Source organism: Alligator sinensis, unplaced genomic scaffold, assembly GCF_000455745.1.
Source record: "Alligator sinensis unplaced genomic scaffold, ASM45574v1 scaffold853_1, whole genome shotgun sequence".
NCBI lineage: Eukaryota > Metazoa > Chordata > Crocodylia > Alligatoridae > Alligator > Alligator sinensis.
The window spans coordinates 951,928-975,516 of NW_005842005.1; the positions used below are offsets into that span (position 1 = coordinate 951,928).

The window sequence follows — 23,589 nt, forward strand, 5'->3', positions numbered from 1 at the left end:
CCGCCCCCCCCCCCAGCTTCTGGCTTGGGCCGCTGCAGGCATGCGGCTGCGTTTCTGGAATCAAAAGGGAATCAAAAGTTCACTTGTTTACCAATTCAGTCTACACAGTTTAAACTAATCTGTGAAGACTGAATCAATTCAGCCTCAGGCTTTTTGACTGTCTGTACTTAGCCTAAAGTGTAAACAGCATGAAGAGTGTGAAATAGAGGAGGGCTGGCAAGGAATCAAATTTTTCTCATTGTAGTGAGAATTTATTTGGTACATGTATCTTTAACAGCACCCTGGACTCTGTCCATGTTGTATCTTGTACACTCATTAATAGAGTACTTCATTCTTTTGTTAAAGCTTTTGTTTCAGACACTGCAGACTCCGGCAGACATAGCATTGTTTACATCTCGTTCACATTTTGCAGCTTTCCTTTGTAAATATAAAGGCAAGAGACTTCTTTGAAGATTAAAGCACATTCTTTGGAGCACAAGATGCTGCCACCAGAGGAAAAGTATCAGTTCAATGAGTCAAGACAGGCCAGCTCTATTCAGTCTCTCTCATTAAAAAGACTCCCAAGGAAACCTAAGAAAATCCAGGATTTATATTGACAAAGCACAGTGGTTAGAATCTTATTACTAACTTTCCCAATGGAGTTTTTGGTCTCTGTAGCAGTAGTGGCATGGTCAAAAGGAATTTGAAAAGAAATATCTCTGCCTCACACTTGCCACCACCTTGAATATTTAGCCAGCTGTAGAGAAGGGTGCTCCTTGGCTGCCCATATTGTCTGCCAGATAAAAATTCCAATCTATTTAGTCTATTCCCTAGCAGAGATAACTGGTCAATTCAGGCCACACTGAAGAAGGATGTCTTCAGAGCTATTCTTCTTGCCTACAACATGGTTTCCTAGAGAAGTTCCTAAACATAGGCTCTGATCCCACGAGCTCTAGTGGGCAGCCCCTGTAGGCAGGCAGAACTTCATTGATTACAGCTGGGCATGTATACACCAGCCCATGCTGGGCTCAAAGCAGGACTGGGGGCTTCAGTGGTGTCCTTCAGGTAGAGGCTGGTGCCTTCAGTTGTTTATACTCTCACACTAGGATAGTGTGCTCTTTGAGGTCAAAATTGTGGGCTAAACCCAATTTCACTCTTTATGCCTATGTTGCATTTGCGTAGCTGGTTAACTACAATTCTTGGTACTTGCACACAGTTTGGATTTTGCTTGTATGGAGTAGAATCACGCAGGTATGGACATATCTGCTGAAAGTGAAACCAAGGGGTGGCAGAGTTCCCACCATTTAGACCAGTGGCCTAGTGCAGAGGACACTTGCCTTGGAGATGAGGGCGTAAGTTCTAGACTCCCCTCACTCAGACAGGGTCTGAATTTGCATCTTTTGCTTCCCAGCAAAAGGCTGGGAGCCACCAAGCCATGGGTTTATCATTACTCAAAGTACCTTCCAGCCCTCCTATTGAAGCTGGCACACCTGGCAGTCAGGAGAGATATGTGGGGCTAGGAGGAGGAGACTAAAGATGGCTCGGCTCAGCGAGACGGCAGCTGCCTTGGAATGGAGATGGGTCTAGGTTCTGGCCTCTGCTACTCCTCCCTCTCCCCACTTTGTCTTTTCACTGTACCTTTTATTTAAAATTCATTGGATAAAATAGATAAATAGTGGTGCAGTAGTTTGCCCCATAGGGGGCAGTGACCACAGTCTCCTCTTTCTAGAGCAGTGTCTAGCTCACTGAACCCCCTTCTTTTAGGTTGTTCTCCTCCTGCTTCTGGCCCTCCAGATCTTTCCCTCCTGGCTGACCAACTTCAGGAGGAGGGTTAGAGAGTTCCCCGGGTAAGTGCTCAGCTCATGGCTTGGAAGGGGGGATCACTTAGCTGGAAAGCAGGAGATTTCCTATTCCTTGGGCAAGTGCCCTTTATCACTAGGTACCTGGGATAAAAGTGTGGAGAGGACTCCCTCCCCATTTTTCTGCAATTAGAGTTTGGGAACATACCTGGGGTAATATGTATACTTGAGCAGTTCTATTTCATCTGGGAGCCTTTGCTGCCAGACTGCAGCCTTCTGTGTGTGTTTAGACTGGAAATGTAGGGCAAGCATAGCTATACTAGTGCAAATAGAATCCAAACTGTTCAGAAGTACCAAATACTGCAGTTACATGGCTATGAGTGCCACTTCAGGACATAAAGGGAAAATAGGATTTAGCCCTGTGTCTTTGTTATGTGTGTATACAGTGTGTAACACAGAAAGGTTTTAGCTTCTAGGTGTAAAACTCCTACTACTGTTGGTAATATGAATAATGGTTTCTTCCTAGTGCAGCATCTTGGACAGAAATGCACATGTGAGATCAGGTAAACACTAGAATTGGAGTGTGCAACCAGCAGAAGCAGGTAGTTCCCAAACAGGCATTAACTCAAAAGTGCACAGTTTGTTAATGATCAGTACTTTTTGATACTCAATACTTTAATTTTTATCATTATTAATTGTGTTCCCTTAGCACCCCAAATGTGCTAGATGCTTTACTAACTTCTGTGAAGGCTCAGGAACAAACTATTTTCTTGTTACATTGCCATATGTAGTGAAGCAAGAACAGCAATAAGCTAATCCATTTTTGAAAGGTGGTAGAAAGCAAAACAGTTCCCATAAACTAAGCAGAATGACAGCAGTAGGCAATAAAATCTGGCATGGGAGCCTGAAATGTGCACTTATCAAATGAAGGTCCTTTATGACTTCACCTGGAAAAGACAAATCTGATGGTCTTATCCATGATTTATCTCTATGGAAACAGCAATGTTGAAATAGAATAGTTAGGATGACAGCATTTGGGCCAGATCCTGAGTTGCAGCTAGTCTGTGAAAAAAAGCAAAAGAATATTGCAAATTTCAAATTCCAGCGAGCTTTCAGCTAGATACGTGCTGCCTGTTGCATTTTAATGCCTGATACAAGGTCATTTTAAGCATTGTCTAGGTGTATTTTCATCCTGTGTTACTGTACACTGCTGTCCATGCAGTCATTGTCATTGAGAAAAAAATTAAATTTGATTTTTTTGTAAGAAAAATATTTGTTTCTTCTTTTGCACTATTTACATCAAGTATACCATAAAGATGGTGAGTCTCTTTGTCATGTGTGGGCATGTACATAAATATTATATAAACATGTAGCAGTGATATCCAGGTGAAATATTGCAGCTGCTATATGATAAATTACATTTATTGTTAACTATTTCACTCAAACTGTGCCTACTAATCCATCTCCTTTAGGATGTATTCTAATGTCCCAGACCCTTTTGTGGTTTCACACAATCTTCTTGTCTTGAAAACCGCTGTAGCAGTAAAATCAATTTGTCACCAGGACGTTTTCATCTGTTCAGCAATGTTTAGCTCTGGTTTCAACAAAGAATGTAAACTCCCAGCCTTTCATGACTCATCGGGGCTCTATTTGGGAATTTCATCCTTTTGGAAACTAGTGATTACTACCACTATTACTGCAGGTTTGGAAACTCCCAGTGACCTTATATTGTTAATAAAAAGTTACCTTAGACCATCTGTTGAGCTGATTTTTCAATTTTTTCTTCATGTCGAGCCTTGTATTTGGGGCCCCAATTGATATCATCCAGAGTTTTGCTGTCGACTTAATGGATTTCACCCCTGGTAACTAAGATTGTATATATAGAATGGTGCAAGAAATTGGCTTAAAAAGCTCTAAAACATGCATCAAATAATTGTTAGTTTCAATTGTTATAATTATTTGATATGTTTATCACAGCAGCACACACAAACGCAGTACAAGTACAGTACTCTAAGTACAGTACAAAGTTGTATGCCTTATACAGAACAGAACCTGGGATGGTGTTTTATGGGTACTCACATATGTTGTGGTTGTACAGAACTCTAAAGGATGACCTAACCTAAATGCACGTGGCATTTACATGCATGTAATCTTACATGATCATCATAAAATGAGAGCATTAGGTGTCTGCGTAGAAAGGGATTAACGAATACAAGACTTCCAGTTAAAGTACTGCTGTGTTCTAGTGCTCCTTCCTTTAGTCTCTTTACCTGAGGCGTCTTTTATTAAACATTGCACCACTTAACTTCTGTGATGGGAAGAGAAACTCATCCTGAGTAAAACATGTCAGAATTAGTGAGAAACAGATGTTAGCCTTATGTTTAAAAGGCTTAATGGTTTGTTGGTGCTAAGCAAAGGAAGCAAGTGACCTCATTTCCATCCATTACTTATTAATGGAATTTTGCGACACAATATAAGGTGTAAATCTTCAGACTAAAGCTTTCCTAATAACTGCAATACACTGTCATTTATCTGCTGGGCAGACAGTCAAGAATGTAAGATTTCTGTAGGGATAAAAGCTGTTTACATGATCATGGTGTTTGATAGATTCCGGGTAGTATAGTGTATCAAATATATTAGAAGAAGATAACCTGTTTTGGAAGGCTATCAGGCGGCATCCTGATTTTTAGATCGTCATTCCATAAATAGGACTTGGGACTGGGATCCAAGAGCCATCCTTCTTTGCTGGTGGTAGTGCACTGCTGTAAAATGTTTTCAGATCTCCAGAAGAAATGAACCACTGGGACTGGGATCTCTAAGATCCCGTAGTGGGTAGGGGTCCTGCAAGCAGGGTACAGAGTGCCTGTGCCCCAGTGGCAGGAGCTAGAGCCCACAACCACTCCACAGCAGCAGCAGCTGGCATGCAGGAAGCTCAAGCCATGTCAGCCAACACTGCCCTGCTGAGGTGGACCCTGGAGATGCTGCTAGAGCCCCCAGGCTGGCAGGCACACACAGGAGGGAAGGGCAGGGAGCAAGTGCGGGAAGGGCAAACCCATCTGCCCCGCCTCTGTCCCTGACTGATATGGAGATATGGGGGGTGGGGCTCCAGGGCCATTCCTACCCTGCTCCAACTGGATGCTTTGGGGAGTAGTTAGGCAGATGCACAGCTCAGTTGGGGCAGCAGCAGTGGTGGGTGGGTTTGCTCTTCTTTCCTCTGCTCCCACCTGGCAGGGGATACTGGAGCTTGAGGCTGTTCTCAGCTGAGCCCAGCACCCAATGCAGCCACTTGCCACAGCTGGTGCCCTCAGATTATAGGAGAGATGCTGAGGGGTCAATCAGGGAGCAGGTGCAAGGAAGGAGGGACTCGCCCTCCACTATACCCTACTGAACAGAGAAGCCCTTGAGCTGCTTCTGCACCATGCCAGCTGCAGGTTGTGTGGATGCCAGACTCCTTTGGAGACAGCAGCAGCCACAGCCAGGGTGGGCAGGTCTGTCCTTCCAGTCCCTACTCCCTACCCAGCCTCCCCTCCTTCTGGTGTCCTTCACTGGCCTGAGAGTTGCAGCCATGCCTGGTCCCTATATCCTCATGGGCCAAGGGGCAGCACCTGGGGCATCTGTTGCACACTCCCTTTTCCAAATCTGGAATCCTTCCATGGTTATATCTCATACAAGCAGCAGGGGTTTATTTTCACCTCCAATTTGTAAATTGCTTATGCAACTCTTAGCAGCAGATTCTGATGCTCTGTGAAAAACCTGGTACTACCAATGACTCATGGACTTTAGTGGTGTAATAGCAGCAAAAGGTATGCAATGTGCAGGCTGTGCTGGAAGTATGTTCAAAAGTTTAATTTACTCTGGATCTCAGTGTTTACAAAGGAGGAGTCATATTGGATACCTTTCTGATTATTATTTTTTTGTCTTTAGGCATTGTACAGATGTCCTATGCTGTGTAATCTTCATAGTCGTCATTTTGGGTTACATTGCATTGGGAATTGTGGGTAAGTAAACACAGGTACAGTAATGGCTTCTCATATACAGGGGGAGTAACTAAGTGAATGCCATTATTTTTAATTGAAATGTCCATTTGACTTATATCAACATTAAGCTTTCCAGTCAAAGGCCATTATCTTTCCTCAAAGCAAACCATGAATTATCTGCTAATGTTCAAGGCCTGTTGTAATTAGGGAGAAATTCAAAATGACGTGTTTATTGATGAAAAACCCAGAATAAAATATATGCATGTAAAAGTGTCATGGTTCAATAATTTTGCTGTCATAAACTGTAACTGTAGCAGAAAAATCCACTCAGTTGTCACTAATCAAAAAACAAAAGCTAGAGGTAAACATTTATTTTTTAAGTGTCTGCATTCTTTAAAATATTAATGAGAGAATCTGTGTGAGGAATGAAAGGAGCAGTAATGGGGGGACAAAAAGCCCTTTACTTATTAGGTTGCTCCTTAATAATCATTTGAATGTGTTTGCCTAAGAGAACTTTGCTGGCAGAGTCTAAGTGGGGAGGGCAAATGTCAGCCATACTACCATGAAAGTGCAGCTCCTGTGTGTTTGCACATTTGGGCAAACTTAACTTCCTAATAATGGCCTTAAATACAATAAAAGCCATTAGGGTGGGGTTTTTTTCTTTTTAATTCTGTATTAGCATTTTCTGTGCTGCACGGAAGCAAACTGCTTTACATAGTGTCAGAAGATGACAATAAGCAAGACTGATTTCACTTCAGCAGTACACAACATAATCATCAAGAAATGTACACTGTTGCCTCGCCGTACAATTCACATAGTATCTCAAAGGCCACAATTCTGGAGCGTGTTCTGTGTCTGGGCACTGAACAGACTGACAATTCTGCTTCTCTCAGACACCTGGACTTCTTTGTATGCTTTTTATCCATTCCTTTAGTCACATGGAGGTTTATATCTTCAGCAAACTGGGAAACTGGGGAAGGAAGAGAGTATGCATGCAAGTAAAAGCAGCTTTGGGGGCCATCACAATGAAAACAAGCATTATGCTAGGCTCTGTGGGCACTGACAGATGTGCAGCTCCCCAGTGTAACTCATGGCACTTTATAGAAAGTGCCATGAGTTACAGTGACCCCCTCCCCCAAACTCAATAGGCATTCACTGTTTGGTCGGGGGGAGGGGGGTATTGAGGCCCATTTTGGAGCCAGTCCAGCAGAGAGAGGCTGCCTGTCTGCAGCCTATCTCCCCTAGCTCTGCCCCACCCTCTTCTAGCTCCAGTGCTGTCTGCAGGATGGAAGGGGGAGAAGGGAGGGGAGGGAGCTCGGAGCTGGGGTTTGCTAAGCCTGAGCTGGAGGAGGGGCAAGTGGAGAGGCTCCAATACTGCCACCCCCCTCCAGCTCAGGCTGAGCAAACCCCAGCCCAGAGCTCCCTTTCTTCCCTTCTCCCCCTCTCATCCTTCAGACAGCACTGAGGATGGGGCTGGGCTGCACTAGCCCAGCCCCAATCATAGCAGGGAGAGACAGAAATTAATGAAGGTTCTGTTTTGGAGTGCCTTCATCTGAACACTTATATAATGAGGGTTAATTTGTTGTGCAATCAGGTACTTTTAAAGCGGTCTGCAGCCATACACTTCTGTCAGGGCATGGCTTTAGAGTGCTTTCAAGGGGCCCATCATGCAACAAATGTTCCCTCTGTCAGCACCCTGTGGGAGACAGCTGCAGTCTAGTGAAAGGAGCATAATGCTTGCAGGCAGAAGACCTGCTCTCCAATTCAAACTGTCATTAGTTTGCTGTGAGCTACTGAGCAAGTCAGTTAACCTCTCCCTGCCTTGGTTTTTCTACCTATAGAATGGAGTTGATAACTTGAGATCTGTGAATGGGAAGAATTGTATAAGGGCAAATAATTATTTAATAGCTGGTGACTGTTTCATACTCATGATCAATGGTTACCATAGCTCTGGGGTTCTTCTTGGTGACCATGCAGGGAAGAGCATGAGGGACAGAGTTTCTCTAGTTGTGCTGTACATCATATTTAGCCAGTCAGGCCAGCTTGTATGCAATCCTTTGGCTTTCTTGCACATGTCACACTCACATGCTTAATGGCTTCCTGCTTGAGGACATGGTTGTAGAATTGTTTTGTCTCTGTCTGCTGCTGCTGTTATTAAAGTTTGTGTATGTGAAATTATGCACATGTTCTCTAATCACAGCTCTGTGTGCTCTCTTGATCCTGCTGCTTCTACCATTTGCTGTGAGCAAAGCTGCTGATTTGTATCCTGCCTGTCTTCATGGCCTAATTACATCTCACCTACCTAGTGAGCCACTTGTTTAATTCCAAGTAATGTCAGCACTCACTGACTTGACCTGAGCAGAGACAAGGAAGACATGTCAGAGCAGAGATGCTATGTGGGTCATGCCTACCGGTTAGCTTTTGAGAAATGCACTGAGTACTAACATGGAACTCATCACTGGCTATTCCACAAATGACACTTTAAGTTGAGCATCAATAAATCAGTATCTTCACTATTCCACCTGGACAATCATAGAGCCATGAATGTGCTGAATACAAGAGTAAACAACCACATCCTTCCTCATGAGCATACTCCAGTCTACTTAGGAGTCACATTAGACCATTCCCTCACCTATAAACATCACATTCAGAAGGTCAACAGCAAAGTCTCTGCAAAGTCTCTGCCTTAAAATGTTTAGCCAGCACAACATGGCATGCCAACTTCAAAGTGCTCAGAACCACACTTGCAATGGTGTATGTCCCAGCAAAATATTGTGCTCCTATATTGTCCAGAAGTAGTTGCACTAAAAAAGTTCAACACTGTACATCATACTTAACAGTGCACCAAGACTCATAACAGGCTGTACAACTTACACACACTCAGATGTATTCCCTGTACTCTTGGGCATTAGATCAAGTGCTGTAAGAAGACAGACCCTAACATCATTACTGGCAACAGAAACAAAAGATGATGGAAATCACCTGCTCCATCAACTATTAAATGACGACTTGAACAGATGGAGACTTAAGAAGTTTAAAAGTCATAAATTGTTTGTATATGAAGCCCACAAGCTCCTGGAAGAGATTGGGGATGCTGAGCTAGACCTATGGGCAGCAATGGAGTGGGCTGACTGCTGAAAAAGTCAGTTCTTTTCCTACAGCATTTTATACCAACACCAAACAAGACCCCCCATTGGACACAACCTTGACAGAGAAGTTGGGTCAAACTGAACAGACTGAGATCTGGATACGGGCACTTCAAAACAGCACTGTACAAGGTGAACATCTTGGACAGCCCCCTGTGTGAACGTGGCATCCAACAAACAGCACAGCACTTCATTGAAAGCTTCGATTTTTGCAACTGCTCAGATGGGGTAGATGGAATCTGCATGTTGAGTGATAATACCAGACAGTGGATTATAGGTTTGGAAGTTGATACCTGACACAAAACTAAAGAAAAGACATTTTTGGGGTAGGGAACAGGAGAAAGAAGGGGCTTAAACCTAGCTTACATTCTGCATTTACGTATCTGATAACCCTCCCACAAGAAGCAGGAGTCCACTTAGAACATTTTATGTCTCTGTTTTCTTTCCAATGCCAGATCTAATCCTTCTCTCCCCACTGTCTGCACAGCTGATTCTGCCTTGCAGGTCTCATGTGCTCCTTCCTTCACTCTTCAGACCCATGGTCAGAGTGAGGAAACTGGGCTTAGTAAAGAGGGCATCCTTTGTTCTCTTTAACGTGAATATTCCTCTGACTAGGGGCCTCTGTTCTGGACATTGCATTGGGCAAGGTACTGCGGCACTGTTGAGCACATAGAGTCCTAGAAGCACTGGCTATTTAGAGCTGTGCAGCATTCTGGCTCTGTTAGATCCTCAATCTCCCTCCAGCACTGTACAAATCTTCCTTAATACTTTAGCTAGAGCTTCAGGGCAGAATTACATGGCCTGTTCCCCCAAATGAGGAACTGCATGAAATATGTTGTGAAGACTGAAGGTGGCAAAGGATGCATAGGTGGCCAGAATCCTCTCTGCCCTGGCTCCGTGATCTCATAATGTGACCAATGTACCCTGAGATGATGAATTTGCCCATCTCCCCTGTTTTGCCTACAAAGTGGAATCCTGTTAGAAAAAAACCTTCTAACCAAACCTTTAGATGTAAATACTACCAAATATCCTAGGGGTCTAGAAGCCAATACTGGGTTCTAGTCAACCTTTTGTGGCTAACCATTGTTTCTACTTCTGGGATAGGTACATCTAAATTTTCAGTTCTAAATCCTGAGAAGTCAGATCAGACAAGGTTCTTTGGGCAAATCCAATATCTTTTATTAGGCCAACTAAAATAAAAGATTAATAAAAGATATTGGATTTACCCAAAGAACCTTGTCTGCCCATGTCCTTAGACCAGGGGTTTTCAACCTTTTTGGATCAATGTACCCCCAGCAGCCAGACGTGAAGCAGTGTTCGCCTGGCGGCTGAGGCAGGCCAGGAAGGTGGGGAGGGTGGTGCGCAGCCGCTAAATGCGAGCTTCCCCCACCTCCCGCATCTGGCTGGGCGGGCAGCGCCTGTATGGCAATGCAGGATGCTACGTGGTGATGCTCCATCCCTGCCCACCTGTGCGTACCCCTTAGGGCCTTCTCACGTACCCCTGGGGGTATGCGAACCCCTGGTTGACAAGCCCTGCCTTATACCAACACAGCTACAACCTATACCTATAGAAGTCAGATCCAAATCCCGTTTTTCATCTGTCCTTGTATTGTAGTTCACCCTTCCTATTACTTCATTTTAATTTTAAATGAAAAATGAGATCAGCCTTGGTCTGACTCCAAGGCCCAGCCCTGTTCAAAATGCATGAGAATCAATAAAGTTCACATAAAGAGAAAATAAATTATAAATCATTTCTTAGTTGTGAATTATGCCTTACATATCTCTTGTCCTTTGCCTTATTATAGAAATAATAGAAAGTAGACATCCCCATTTTCTTGAATATGTAACAATAGCCTTTGCAATCCATGTGTAATTTGGCTTAATAAAGAAGGGGGAAGAACAGGCTCATCACATGGATCTGCTATTGATAGAAAATCTCTGAGTCAAATTCTGGTGTCATGTGCATGTACAACTCCCACTGGCTTCAGCTGTGTGTGCACCTATGTAATCATGGGTAGAATTCGGTTCACTGTCAGTTTCAGGAGGGCTGAATTGGAGTCTGGCTAAAAAGTAATCAAATCTCCTTGAAAGACCAAACTTGATGATTTATGATAATAGCCTTTCTCCATTCTGCTTCAGCAGTGGTTGCTGCTGAATGATTATATTGAATAGAAGTATTTATTCTGAATGATTATATTGAATAGAAGTATTTATTCCATGAATTATTTTTTTGCTATCATTGTGGTAACTTTACAGGTGAACTAATAGTGCCAATTTAACATTCAATTAAGTTTTATTTCTTCTGGAACCAATTTCATTCTTCATATTTATTTGGAGACTGGGTATATCAGGGGAAACTTTTTAATCTACTAGAAAGCCTAAAATCTGAGGTTGTTCTCATTCAGCAAAATGCATGTAAAAGACAGCCAGTAAATTATCATATATAGAGCCCTAGGCTTCAAAAAATGGAGTAATTCTAAAGGAGCAAAATTTATTGTGATTTAAATTCATTCTTGAACTGTGGTTCATACCAATCAGATTATGCCTCCTAAAGGACTTTTAATACAAAGAGAAATCATTTACCCCAACGTAGAGGTTGAAATCAATAGCTTCAACGTGTATAGTTCAGGTCTTCCTAATGCAACATTAGTATTTGCAGTAGCAAAATTTTCAAGCGCTCTCTTGTACATTAAAGGAAAAATGTTGTTTTTATACTTCATTGTACTTAACCAAGCCAAAGATGTATGATCACGTATCAAAGTAAACCATCTCCCTAGCTTGTAAAATCTCATCCTCAAGGGCCCATTCATCTTCAAGAAGATCAGAGACTCTCCTTCCATTTTGGCATTATTCAGTTAGATAGCAACTGCGTGATGGATTCAGATTCTAAATGATAGCCCAAGATCTTACTAATTCTTCAGCCAAAGCAAACCTTGCTCTTCATGTCATTTTTGCTGTGTTTTTATAGCTGTAGTTATACAAGCTTGACTTCTAGCAGCTTATTTGTGTGCAGGGACATATAATGGAAGTAAACACTGGGTTGATAGGATACCTGTGAAATCCATGAACATTTCTTATATACAAAACTTGATGTAGTCCTGCTTCTAAGAAAGTTTATATGCAGCAGTGTCACCAATGTGGATTTACAAATTCTGCGTCGTGTGTCCTATTATCTGCTTCACTGCATTTGTAAATTGCTTGTGTTAAAAAGCCATAAGTACAATTTGGCAAGCTTGTTCTTTCACATATTAAAACATTCAAAATATACCTTTAAGGGAAGCAAAATAAGGACATGAATGCCTGCATTCCCAACAAATACACTGTTGATGGAATGACTCAGTCTAAACAGATTTGCAGTTAATTTTTAAGTGCCAGAGGAAGCAGTTGTTCTAGTCACATTTTCTCTTTGTGAGGGAACTTTCCAGCATTTGTAACCACTTACTCAACCCTAGAGCAAAAAAAAAAAAAAGAGGAACGTATCTGACAATCATTTAAAATGACAGACATTAGCCATTTCTTGTGTACTTGCTCCACAGACGTGAAAGGACAATGACATAACCTTAGGCTTCCTGAAAGTGAAGCCCTGTCAGTGTCAACTGCTATGCTTGTGTCATATGCTGTCTATTGCTACATTGAAGGCTGACTCAGTTGTGCAAGATGGTTGAATCTGGCCTTTTTTTTTTTCCGGCTCAGCTGTCTGTGATAGCAATCGAGCGGCAGTCTTACAAGTATCCAGCTGCGCACAACCTTTGGCTGGCATAAAAAGTTCTGTACGCTTGGATTCCATTTCATTTAGTACTTGATATTAGGTCACCAGTAGTGCAGCGCAACAAACAGCTCTGCACTGCTGTTTGAGGCTAATTATGATGACAATCTTGCACTTCAGTGAAGCTGGTGAATTAGGTCCTCTTCTTCACTGCAAAGGAAAGGAAATGGAACATTTATCACAGGAGGTTCTTTTCCCATCATTGTTCTAACTACACAAAGATAGTGTAGAAGAAGTTTATTAGCACAGCATCTTAGCCATGGTCCATAGCAGTGGCAATGAAAGGAACAGTATCTTTTGCTTTGCTGCTGCAGTTTCAATCAAATGCTGAATCTCCATCCTCTATTACAGACCAATTCTTCTTGATTTCTCTTTGCAGTTGAGTTGAGATGTACCTCCCCTGCTTCTACCCACCAGAATTGATTTAAAAATAAAGGAAGCTCACTTTACAGCAAATGTTGATAAAGCTATTTTCTAAAGCTGTTTTCTAGATATTGGTCACAGTCTGATCTCAGTGAGGTCGGCAGGAGTAAATATTGACAAAGAAAAGTGTGTTTAACTTATTTCTTAAAACAGGTTTATTTAACACTGGGTTAGTACCCCAGGTCCAACAAGGATTCAGGGATATGGAAAAGCCAAGGCCGGGTAAGGACTGTAATGGGCAATTTGATGAGTTCAACTTGATAAGAGGTAGGGATTGTTTCCCAAGGCTAGAAATGCTGTTCAGAAAAAACAAAGAAAAGAACGAGCAAAATTTTCCAGCATTTTAATTTTTCTGGTTTTCACTACTGACTGGGAAGCCCTTTGCAAAGGCTTGTGTTTTGAAAAATAATGAGTTCAGAGTCTGATGCAGATCCAATGAGTTTTTCCTATGACTTGAGTGGACAGTGGATCAGGCCCAACGGGCAGAAACAACAAAACGATAAAGATAATCAAAACAAACCGTATCTGGTTAGTCGGCAGGCTGCACGCAGTTTTATGTCTGACAAGGCTCCAGTGCAGAAAAGCAGATATAAGGAAGGAAGTTTTGCTTATTCTTACAGCCCTCTGCTTTTTACTGAGCAATTGGGAGAGAGTGCTGCTTCTTATGTGTGTACATGATGGGCTAAGATGGTTGGCAAAATATTATTGCAATGTTCATCTTTTTCTCAACTTTTGTAGATGTCAAAAATAATTTGAGACAAAAATGCTTACCAGGGGAAGGGGTTTGCAAAAATGTTTGCAATAGCAGCTAATTCCAACTTATCTATACAATACAGGTATAGGTATTGCTATTGAAATTTCAGCCTGGTTTTGAATTGGACATAACAGGTTTTATTCCTATTGCCTCCTGCCATGCTGTTGTGAGGAAAAACAGTCAAAAGGAGAACAAATAGTTTATTTAACTGAACTAATTAAAAAAGCTATTTTTTTGGAAGGAAAGGGAAAGATTGATACAGAAAACTCACCTAGAGTATACAAATAAGCTTAAAGACCTCTCATTGCAGGACAAAAGACTGATCAATTTGAGTCCAGTTTTCCAACTGCATGAGATACAGGGAAATATTAAAGAGCAAGGAAACTTTCTTTTGTCTAAAACCCATGGGGAAGAAATCCACACGTTATAACAAACAACGAGTCTACTTGCCAAGAGCTCCAAAGCCTTTCAAAACTCCACTGTACATATGAATAACGTAATCAATAACTGATCATATGCCTTCCTTGAAAGAAGATTGTATCTCATAAATATTTTTGTTAGGTTATATTACTGAGCCAAGTCAATAGGAGCTTCATACAAGCATGTATTTCTATATCTTGCAGAATTGAGGCCTTAGTAGAGAAGGGAGAAAATAGACAAAATTAATTTGAACATCCCTAAAATATTTCATGCCAAGCAACAGATTAATTTACCAACTCAAAAACATGGTATATTTGACATGTATTGAAATGAATTACAAACTGACTTAAGATCTAGAAACATAGAGTGAGAAGAAAATAAAACTATATGGGATGAGAGATACCATCATTTGTTTTAAAGTTGTGTAAAATGATATAGCTACATGAAAACCAATTAAATATATTTTGGACCTTGTCTGCAGGCATGAATATTATATCTACTGCTCTGTGACTATGAGGCTGTCTCTTGACCACACCCATTACTGTAGCATTTGAGGGTTGTCTCTTCTGTTGCTGCAATGACCTTGAAGAAAATTTAATTTCAAGTGTGGCTAAATTTAACACTACAAAATCGAGAGAAAATTGGGGCAATTACAGAGGAACAAGTTCAAAGTGATTTGCATAGATCAAGGCCTAAAGTATATGCTAAGTGGCTCCTGACATTCAGTGTGCAGAGCAAAAGTAGGAATCTAGGAACTAAAAATAATTGCAATGTTATAATCTCCTGTATAAAATACAGAACAAGGAAACGGATGGGGGAAGATCACAATTAATAAGCTAAAGTCAATCATGAATTGCCACAGTCACATTTGCAAACCAGATCTTGGTTACAGAGATGTTTGTGTGGGGGATAATATTCTGGCACCGTACTATCTGTAGAAGATAACATTTAGAATGTCAGGAGAAGATTTCATTTTTACTCTAGGAAAGATACAGAAGGAATAGCCGCAACAAATTGCAGTCAAAATATTGTTGTGTTTGAGTATTGGGAAGTGGTGAATTGGCCTCTGTAATGCATCAAAGAATGGTACCAAAGGTGATTTTCATGGTGGTGCATATGAATCTGACAGACAAAAGATTGTATGGATGGAAATAGCTATTGAGCAAGCAATTGTTATCTGAAGTAAAGGAATGAAAAGCACAGGAATTCTCTAGTACAGACTGAGTTTCATTTCCCAGATGGTGGTAGGCTATGTTATCTTGTTCTTAGCAAACCATCGTAATCAACCACAGACACAAGTGGGAGAAATTACCACAAAAAAAAAAAAAAAGAGCATATGCAAAAGTTTGCATCCATTATTAGTGTAACCCAGTGTCCTTTAGGATCAGTCAGCATCAATTTTGGCCTTCTGTCATATACCCTGTATAATCCCATTCATTTCAATGGGAGTCATGAGCCTATGTGAAAGCTCAGTTGGATCTGCATGATATAGCTCCATAGCACTATATGGCTTTAAGCCAGCAAAGCTTTTGTAATGCTGCTTTCTCCTTTTAATAACCATTATTGTCTAAGTGCATTACCTCATCTGTTGGCCACAACCCAGACATGTGTGTCCTAAAGGAAAAAAGAAATGTTTTACTTTCCGACTGATTCATCCATATTTTTTTCATTAATAAATCTACTGTTTAAGGAAAATCAATATTCTTCAGCAGCTATTGAGAAAGGTTAAAATGGTGTATGACACCCATTTTAATTGATAGTGAACTCAAACTATTAGCAGGCTGATGTTGAAAACTGAACATATTGTGTTAAAAGGCGTGTATATATATATTTGCAGCTTGGGTGCATGGTGACCCCAGGAAAGTGGTCTATCCGACTGACAGCCATGGGCAGTTCTGCGGCCAGAAGGATACCCCCAATGAGTGAGTACTAAATACAGTCTGTGGCTTCATTAGTCATTCATCGTGTATAATAAATGAGGAACTTGATCATCCCTCTCCTGACCCTAAAATCTATGAAATCTATGATATGACTGGCAGCTTCTCAGCCTGCAGGACCTGCAAAGGCTGCCAGATTTCTACCACGACCTCCTCTGGGCCTGGAGGCTGGTCTCCACCTCCAGGTCCCCTGCAACATTTGCCCAGGGCATCGACCTGCTCATCGAGCCCCTCCTCTGGAACCTCCAGCTGGAGGTGCCGACAGCAGAGGCGCCCCGGTTGCAACAGAGGTGTCACCCATATTGGAGATCTCCTGGACTACGATAGGCAGGAGTGGGTGGACCCCACTGCACTATCCTGGCACATGGGTCTACCCATGACACATGCGGCCTGGCCTAGTGGCACTTCCCGCTCCACCACCTAAGCCAGATGGAGGACACCAGGCTGGTTCACTTTTCCACCATCCATCATTGCCAGATCTATACGCTCATGTGCTGCACAGTTCATCATGCCCCCCTTGTGTCCTGCTCAGACACCAGGTGCTTGGACCTGCTCAGTGAGGGCATGGCTGGGTCACCCCAGTAGCAGAGTCTGTACTCCAATCTCATCCCACAATCCACTGGGGACCTCAGGTGGCGGCTCCACCTTGGAGCCATTGCCACAGGCATGTATGTGGCGAGCTTCACAGACACCCTGGTCTCCTGCCCCTTCTGTGGGCAGAGGGAGACCCTGGTGCACATGACCCTCGAGTGTGCCAGACTGCAGCCCCTCCACCTCCATCTCCAGAACCTCCACCTGAAGTTCTGGTTGAATTTCACCCACCACCTTTTTGTTTTTGGTCACCCCATCCACAACCCCACCAAGTTCTGGGACCTCCTGGTCAGCCACCTCCTGGCCCTGGCCAAGTGGGCCCTATATTTGACCAGGAAAGAGGCTCTGGCTAGGAAGGTGCCCGGAGACTGCAGGGCCACTTGTCTGTGCACATTTCCAGGCAGAGTACCAGTGGGAGGTGTCCACTGACTCCTTGGATGCCTTTGAGGACTGGTGGGTGCTGTCCAAATGGCTAAGAGGTCAGCCACCTTGTTTGCTCTCCAGTGCTGGCCCTGGATGGGCTCTTCCACCAGGGTCTCACCACTTGCCTCTCCAGCAGAGATCCTGGTGTTCCTTGCTTAAAAATTGCAAATTCTTTGATAAGAAACCCAAATTCTCTCATTAAAATACTCAAAATCCATGTTCTTCCACTATTAAAATGAAACCCCTATATATAGAGAGATCAGTTAGGCAATGTTTTATTGATATATTTACAAGTTTAAAGCAATTTGGAAGCCTGTCAGTGCCTCTATCATCCTAATAAAATGGATTGTAAATATCTATACACTTTGGCATTTACTTTTGGTTTTTTTGTCATAGAAAAATCAGAGCTGCCCCTACCACATTTGCTCACCAGGATGTGTGACACTGAGCAGCACTGATATGCCAATCCCCTGCCCTTGCCCCTCACTCTCAACCTACAGCTCATCCCAGTCCTCTCACTCCTGACCCACAGCCCCTTCCTCCCCTCACTAGCTCCCTCCCAGCCACAGCTTCATCCCATAACCAGGCCATGAATCCAGCTGCAACTGTCACACCCACTGCTCTGAGGCTCTGAGGAGTGCCAGCTCTTGCTGTTCTGAACCCTGCCTCATGTTCCTGGGAAGCCTTCCAGGGCTCTTTCCTCCCAGCCTGGCCTCCCCCTACATAGGCTGCTCTAGGGTGGCAGGGAAGCTCCAAGCCTGGCTCTGGAGATCTCTCCTACCTGGAGCACTCCCCCACCTGTAACCCCCACATCTCTCTCACCCACCCTTGCTACCGCCTCTACTCTAGCCCATCACCCCCTAAGTGTGTGCTGGGACCAGGAACACCCCCAAGCTGGGGCTGCATGTCCCAGCACCGGTGTGGGCATGGGGCAGGGCTGCAATGTGGCAGTTGCCCCTGCATCTGCGGCTCCTGCCAGCAGGTTCTGTCCCATCCTGTTTGGCGGCTGGGCACACAGGATGTGATTTGTTGCGGGGATGTGGAGATTTATGCAGGTGAGGTTTGTGGACGGGTATGGGGCTTGTGTGGAGGTTTGGGCGGTGTGAGGTTTGTGGTTGGGTATGTGGGTGGGGCCTTTGTGGGGGTGGTTTGAGGCCACAGGGACTGTATGTGGGTGGTGAGCTGCTTCGGAGATGTGGGTCTCTTGCCTGCCTCCCACATGGTGCACAGCCCCCTGCAGCAGCAGTGGCTGTTGGGGCACCCAGGGCCCTCCTGGCAGAGCCCTCCCCATGGCATACGGCAGCATGATGGAGCCCTAGCCACCTGGCACCCGGCACAGTCTGTACCACATCACGTGGGGGTGGCCTGTCCTTGTCTGGAGCTATGCACCTTCGGGCAGCGCTGGGCCACTCTGGCTGTCACCCAGGGTCCTGGCATCACTCGCAGGGGCTGTGCTTGGGGCCAGGCTGGGTCCTGCCTCCATGGAACTGGCCTAGCTCGATGGCATGCAGGTCACTTGGAGGCAGGACCCAGCGTGCCCCGATGTGCGGTCCCTGCAAGCAGGGCTGGGACCCCGGGTGACTACTAGAGCAGCCCAGTCCTGCCCAAAGGCACACAGCCCCCAGCTGGGCCAGGCCTGCATGATATGGCACAGACAGTGCTGGGTGCCAGGTGGCTGTGGCTGTGCTGCACTGCACCATGCCACAGGAGGGCTCCGCCAGGAGGGCCCTGAGTGCTCTGACAGTCACTGCTGCTGCACGGGGCTGTGCATTGTGTGGTGGGCAGGCAGAGGACTCACCCCTCCTGAGCAGCTCACCACTCACACAAAGTCCCCTACACCCTGACAGCCCCCCACCTCCAGTTCCCCCCCACCCACAGTCCCTATTTGCCTGGGACAGAACGCAGGTCCAGGTCATGCCTTGCCCTGCTCTTGTTTGCCCTGCATGCTATGGCAGCGTGCTGGAGCACCGAGGTAAGCGGCAGCCATAGAGATGGTCTGGCCATCTCTATGGCCAGACCATAGAGTCTGGCAGAGACCATTGTTTGGTGGAGCCTGCCCACCTCTCCCATGGCCAGGAAGTGAGCTGCCCTGGGGGGCACTGCCACTGCAGAGGAAGGGGCCCCCACACAGCTCAGGGGTTGCTTGGCCTGCTGGCAGGTCACCTCCCAGCCATGGGCAAGGCAGGCAGATTCCACTGGACAAAAAAAGAAAAGGATTAGGCCCCTAGCCATAATGTGATGGAAAAATTGAAATGGTTTAGTTCTCAGGATTTTATTCTATGCCCCACTGTTTCAATTTAGGGGGCACAGAATAAAACCTTAGAGATTAAACCCTCATCACGTGTACAAGCACCCTAGAAGTGCAAGGTACCTTGCTGTAAGACAGATCCACTAGGTCTTCTCCAAAGTCAAGGGCCCATAGCTTCCATTTTCTCCATCCCTAGGACAGACCCACCAGATGCATCTGCCCTGGAGCTGTGACCCTTGCAGCTTTCAGTGTCCTCAACCCTAATTCCAATGCCTGTTGTTGCTGTTTCATGACTGACAAGAACATCAGTGTCACAGAGTTTCTGCAGGGGCTTGAACTGCCAGTTCACCAGATAGTTTAAACAATAATTGGTTTTGGTCCAATTCAGACATTTTAAGAACAATGACATTTCCAGCAGCCAGAAGCAACATCCACTGCTGTTGCTGTTGATGGAATAGCTGGACTGCTGAGCCACATTATGACTCATTGGCTGCATCTACGCATGCATTTACTCCAGCCTAGATTTACTGTGCAGTAAGATACTGCACAGTAAGGGTTTTTGGATGTGTCAACACATGTGGGGATTAGGGAGCAGATTTGCTCCCAATTCCCTTCAGCCCTGCAATGCACCCCTGTGGCCACTGGAAGGAGGTCCAGGGTTCCCCTGGGTCAGGGGTGAGCAAAATGCAGCCCGGGGGCTAGATGCAGCCTGCCAGGCCATTCTATCCAGCCTGTGGGGCCCCTACAAGATTTAGAAAATTTATATTTATCTGCCCCTGACTGCCTGTCATGCAGCCCTCAATGGCTTGCCAAAACTCAGTAAGCGGCCCTCTGCCTGAAATAATTGCCCACCCCATCCCTGGGTGCTAGCCCAGAGGCTGGTAGAGAGCACCGGGCCAGGAGATAGCTGTTTTCTGGCTCTGGGAGGCTGCCTGCTGCTGGGGCAGGGACAATGTCCCCCTGTCCTGGCAGCAGGGAGCTGCTGGCCTTGGCTCCCTGATCAGGCCTACAGAGCTTGGAAAAAGCTGCAGGGAGGGGCTGCAACCTGCCCCACCCCTGCAGCTCTGTTCTAAGCTTTGTGCATCAATCACCCAATCAGGGCACAGGGTTGGGACCTGCCCCTGATTGTGACAGTTTCCAGCCAGCCCCAAGCTGCACAGAGAAGTCTGCATGTGCAGCCTGGAGCTGGCTGGGGACCATGGGTGACTGGTTCCACCTTAGTCAGGGTGGGCACATGCCCCCCCTGTGACCAATCCCACTGAGCAGAGTGGGGGTCCCCTGCAGGAGATCCTGCAATTCTAGTGGGGAGGTCCCCCCATGGGTGATCCTGCAGTCCTGCACAGCAGGACCTGAGGTCCCCGCACAGGCAATCCTTCAGTTCCAGAGGGGAGGGTCCCGCGATGGCCAATTACTGCAGCCAATCACTGGGCTCACTGCAGCCCCTCCAGGAGTGGCTGTGGTTGCTTCTGGGAGCAAGCACTGGCCGATCACTGCAGCCACTCCCAGAAGCAGCTGCAGCCACTCCCAAAAGCAGCGGCAGTGAGCGCAGCAATCAGCCGGCACTTGTGGGGGGGCATTGGCTTTCCTGCCTGCCTCCCCTGCCCATCGCCTAAGTGGCAAGCACGGCTGTTGGGGTGCACCAGCACTCTCGGGTGGTGCATGTGCACCCCTGTGCACCGCCTACACATCACCACTGCTGGGGACTGCCAGAAACAGGACAGTTCCCAGCCACCTCCAGGTTGCATGTAGTTTCCTATGTATCCTGGGGCTGGCTGGAAACTGCCCTGGTCAGAGGCAGGTCCCAGCCAGCTCCAGGCTGGGCAGGGAACTGTCCTCATGCAGGGAACTCCAAACCTCTGATGATTGTGGAGTGGGGGCTGGAAATCTTGTTCCCTGCCCAGCTCTGTGGGCACAGAGCAGGAGGGGAATAGGCTGAGGAGCTATTTCCCCCTTTAGTTCCGTGGTTGCAGAATTATGGGGGGCAAGCTCCCCAGCCTGTTCCCTCCTCCCCAAGCTCCATGCTTGTGGAGCTGGACAGGAAACAAGCTCCCTAGCCCGAGCCTGCAGGGAGCTTCCAGCGCCAACTCCATGACCGTGGGGCTCAGGCTGGAAGATAAGCATCTCCCAGCAGTGGCCCTGTGGTGGCAGAGCTACTGCTGGGAGCTAAAGGTCTCCCAGCCCCTCACTGTTACCAGATTTGCCCATCACTTTGGGGTGTGCTCATTTATTAGGGATACATTTCTAGGGTCTTTGTAATTCTGTCAATGTGCTGCTTGTGTGTACTGGTGTTTCTAAACAGAGCTCTATCTCTCCCTTCTGCAAGTCCTTACCCCTCTTGCAAGCCTCAGTTTCAAGGGGGCTGTTTCCCCCCAGCCACAAAATCAGTCACATGCACACACACACAGATTAACATGACACGCCTGACCAGGCTGGGTTGATCAGCACGGATAGTCTGACACCTTCATATGCCAGGAATCAGTTCATTAAGGTAACAATAAAATGCAGTCAGACAGAAGCACACAGGTAAACAGAATGCCTCTGAATCCGACTGGGTGTCCAGATGACACCTTTATGGGCCAGCATTCAGTTCATTAGGGCATGTCTGAGCCAAACTGGGTCAGTCAGCCTCTACAAGCTGATCCCCTTATGTGTCTCAAACTCAGCACATCCCAATCTTTTGCCCTAACTGTCCTAGTAGGGGTAGCCTCTTGATGAGTGGACCCCACAGTATTTCTGAGCTTCACAGGGATCTTTGGCTTAGGTAAAAGAAGCGTTGCTGCGGAGCAAGTGGGGAAGGGAAGTAGAGAAGGAAAAATACACCCAGTTACCACCAGTTTGACTATAAAAGTTATTTATTGCTAAGTATATGAAATATATAATGGTACTAGTAATAATAGACATGCAAGGAAAAACAAACAAAACAATTACAATATTACCCTAGTTTCGTTGAGTATTTGGAGAAACTTAGCTCAAGCTTAACTAATACAATTCAGGTTCAGAAAGCTATGCCTAGAGAGAAAAAGAGAGAGAGAGAGAGAGAGAGAGAGAGAGAGAGAGAGAGAGAGAGAGAGAGAGAGAGAGAGAGAGAGAGAGAGAGAGAGAGAGAGAGAGAGAGAGAGAGAGAGAGAGAGAGAGAGAGAGAGAGAGAGAGAGAGAGAGAGAGAGAGAGAGAGAGAGAGAGAGAGAGAGAGAGAGAGAGAGAGAGAGAGAGAGAGAGAGAGAGAGAGAGAGAGAGAGAGAGAGAGAGCTGGGATCTCACTGCTCCAAGGCACTCGGGTGATTTGTTGACAAGCAAAGTTCTCAGCATGATCCTTGAAGGGAGATGATCTGTTTCTCCCAGCTTCTCGAGAACAACAGCGGATGGTGTCAGAGAGATTTCTTCCTCTTGAAGCATGCTGTTTGCTGCTTTTACAGATTTTTATACCCTCAGTTCAGCTTCTTCAAAGCACTCTTTTAATTGTGTAAATAATTATCTTTTCTATTGACAAGGGGTTATCTGGTTTGGTACAGCTCAAGAAACTGATTAACAACCAGGGAAAACATAAGTTTTTAAGGAGTAACCAGACACCTAGGAGCCAACTTGAAATTCTTATGAATAGCAGATATACTGGATGGGATACCTCATTGTTTCTTCTCAGATGGCTTGCAGCGTCAGGGTTTTGTATTTTACCTGTTGTGAATAACTCTCAGTTTAGCATGAGTGTTCATAAACTTTGTGGGGAGGACTTCCACCAGTCATCCCAGGAAAAGTATGACAGTATTTGTGGTCAGGGCTCCAACGGGCTGGACGCTGTGATGAACTCTTAACCATTGTTCAAATGTTGCCCATACCCTCTCTGACTCGGTTTCTTGCCTCAGCATTTCCTAACCTGGCAACCGAGTTTTAGTCAGTCAAGTTTAAATAGGCCTCCCATAGTGGGACCGGGGAATGTATGGCCCGAGATCCCTAGTAAACTTTTCTTCTGCTTAGTTCTGGCTAGATGAGGTGTGTGTGTGGGGGTGGAAATAGAAAAAGTCCGTTGCAAGTCCAGCAAGCTGGGTGCCAGGCCTCCCTCAGGAAGACAGAGCTGACAGGTAACACCCCCAATCATGATGGCAGAGTGGGGGCTGGAGTATAAGGATTTCC

General features: G+C 45.3%; 1 protein-coding gene across 5 annotated transcripts in view; it reads left to right on the plus strand.

The window, feature by feature from the left end:
* The window catches only part of SLC44A5 (solute carrier family 44 member 5), a 191,274-nt gene that overhangs the window by 118,645 nt on the left and 49,040 nt on the right, over positions 1 to 23,589 (plus strand). For all 5 annotated transcript variants that reach the window (XM_006021764.3, XM_025201818.1, XM_014519050.2 and 2 more), the window contains exons 3-4: positions 5,703 to 5,776; positions 16,102 to 16,186. In XM_006021764.3, the coding sequence (XP_006021826.1) occupies positions 5,703 to 5,776; positions 16,102 to 16,186 (159 nt within the window). The remainder of the gene's footprint in view (positions 1 to 5,702; positions 5,777 to 16,101; positions 16,187 to 23,589) is intronic.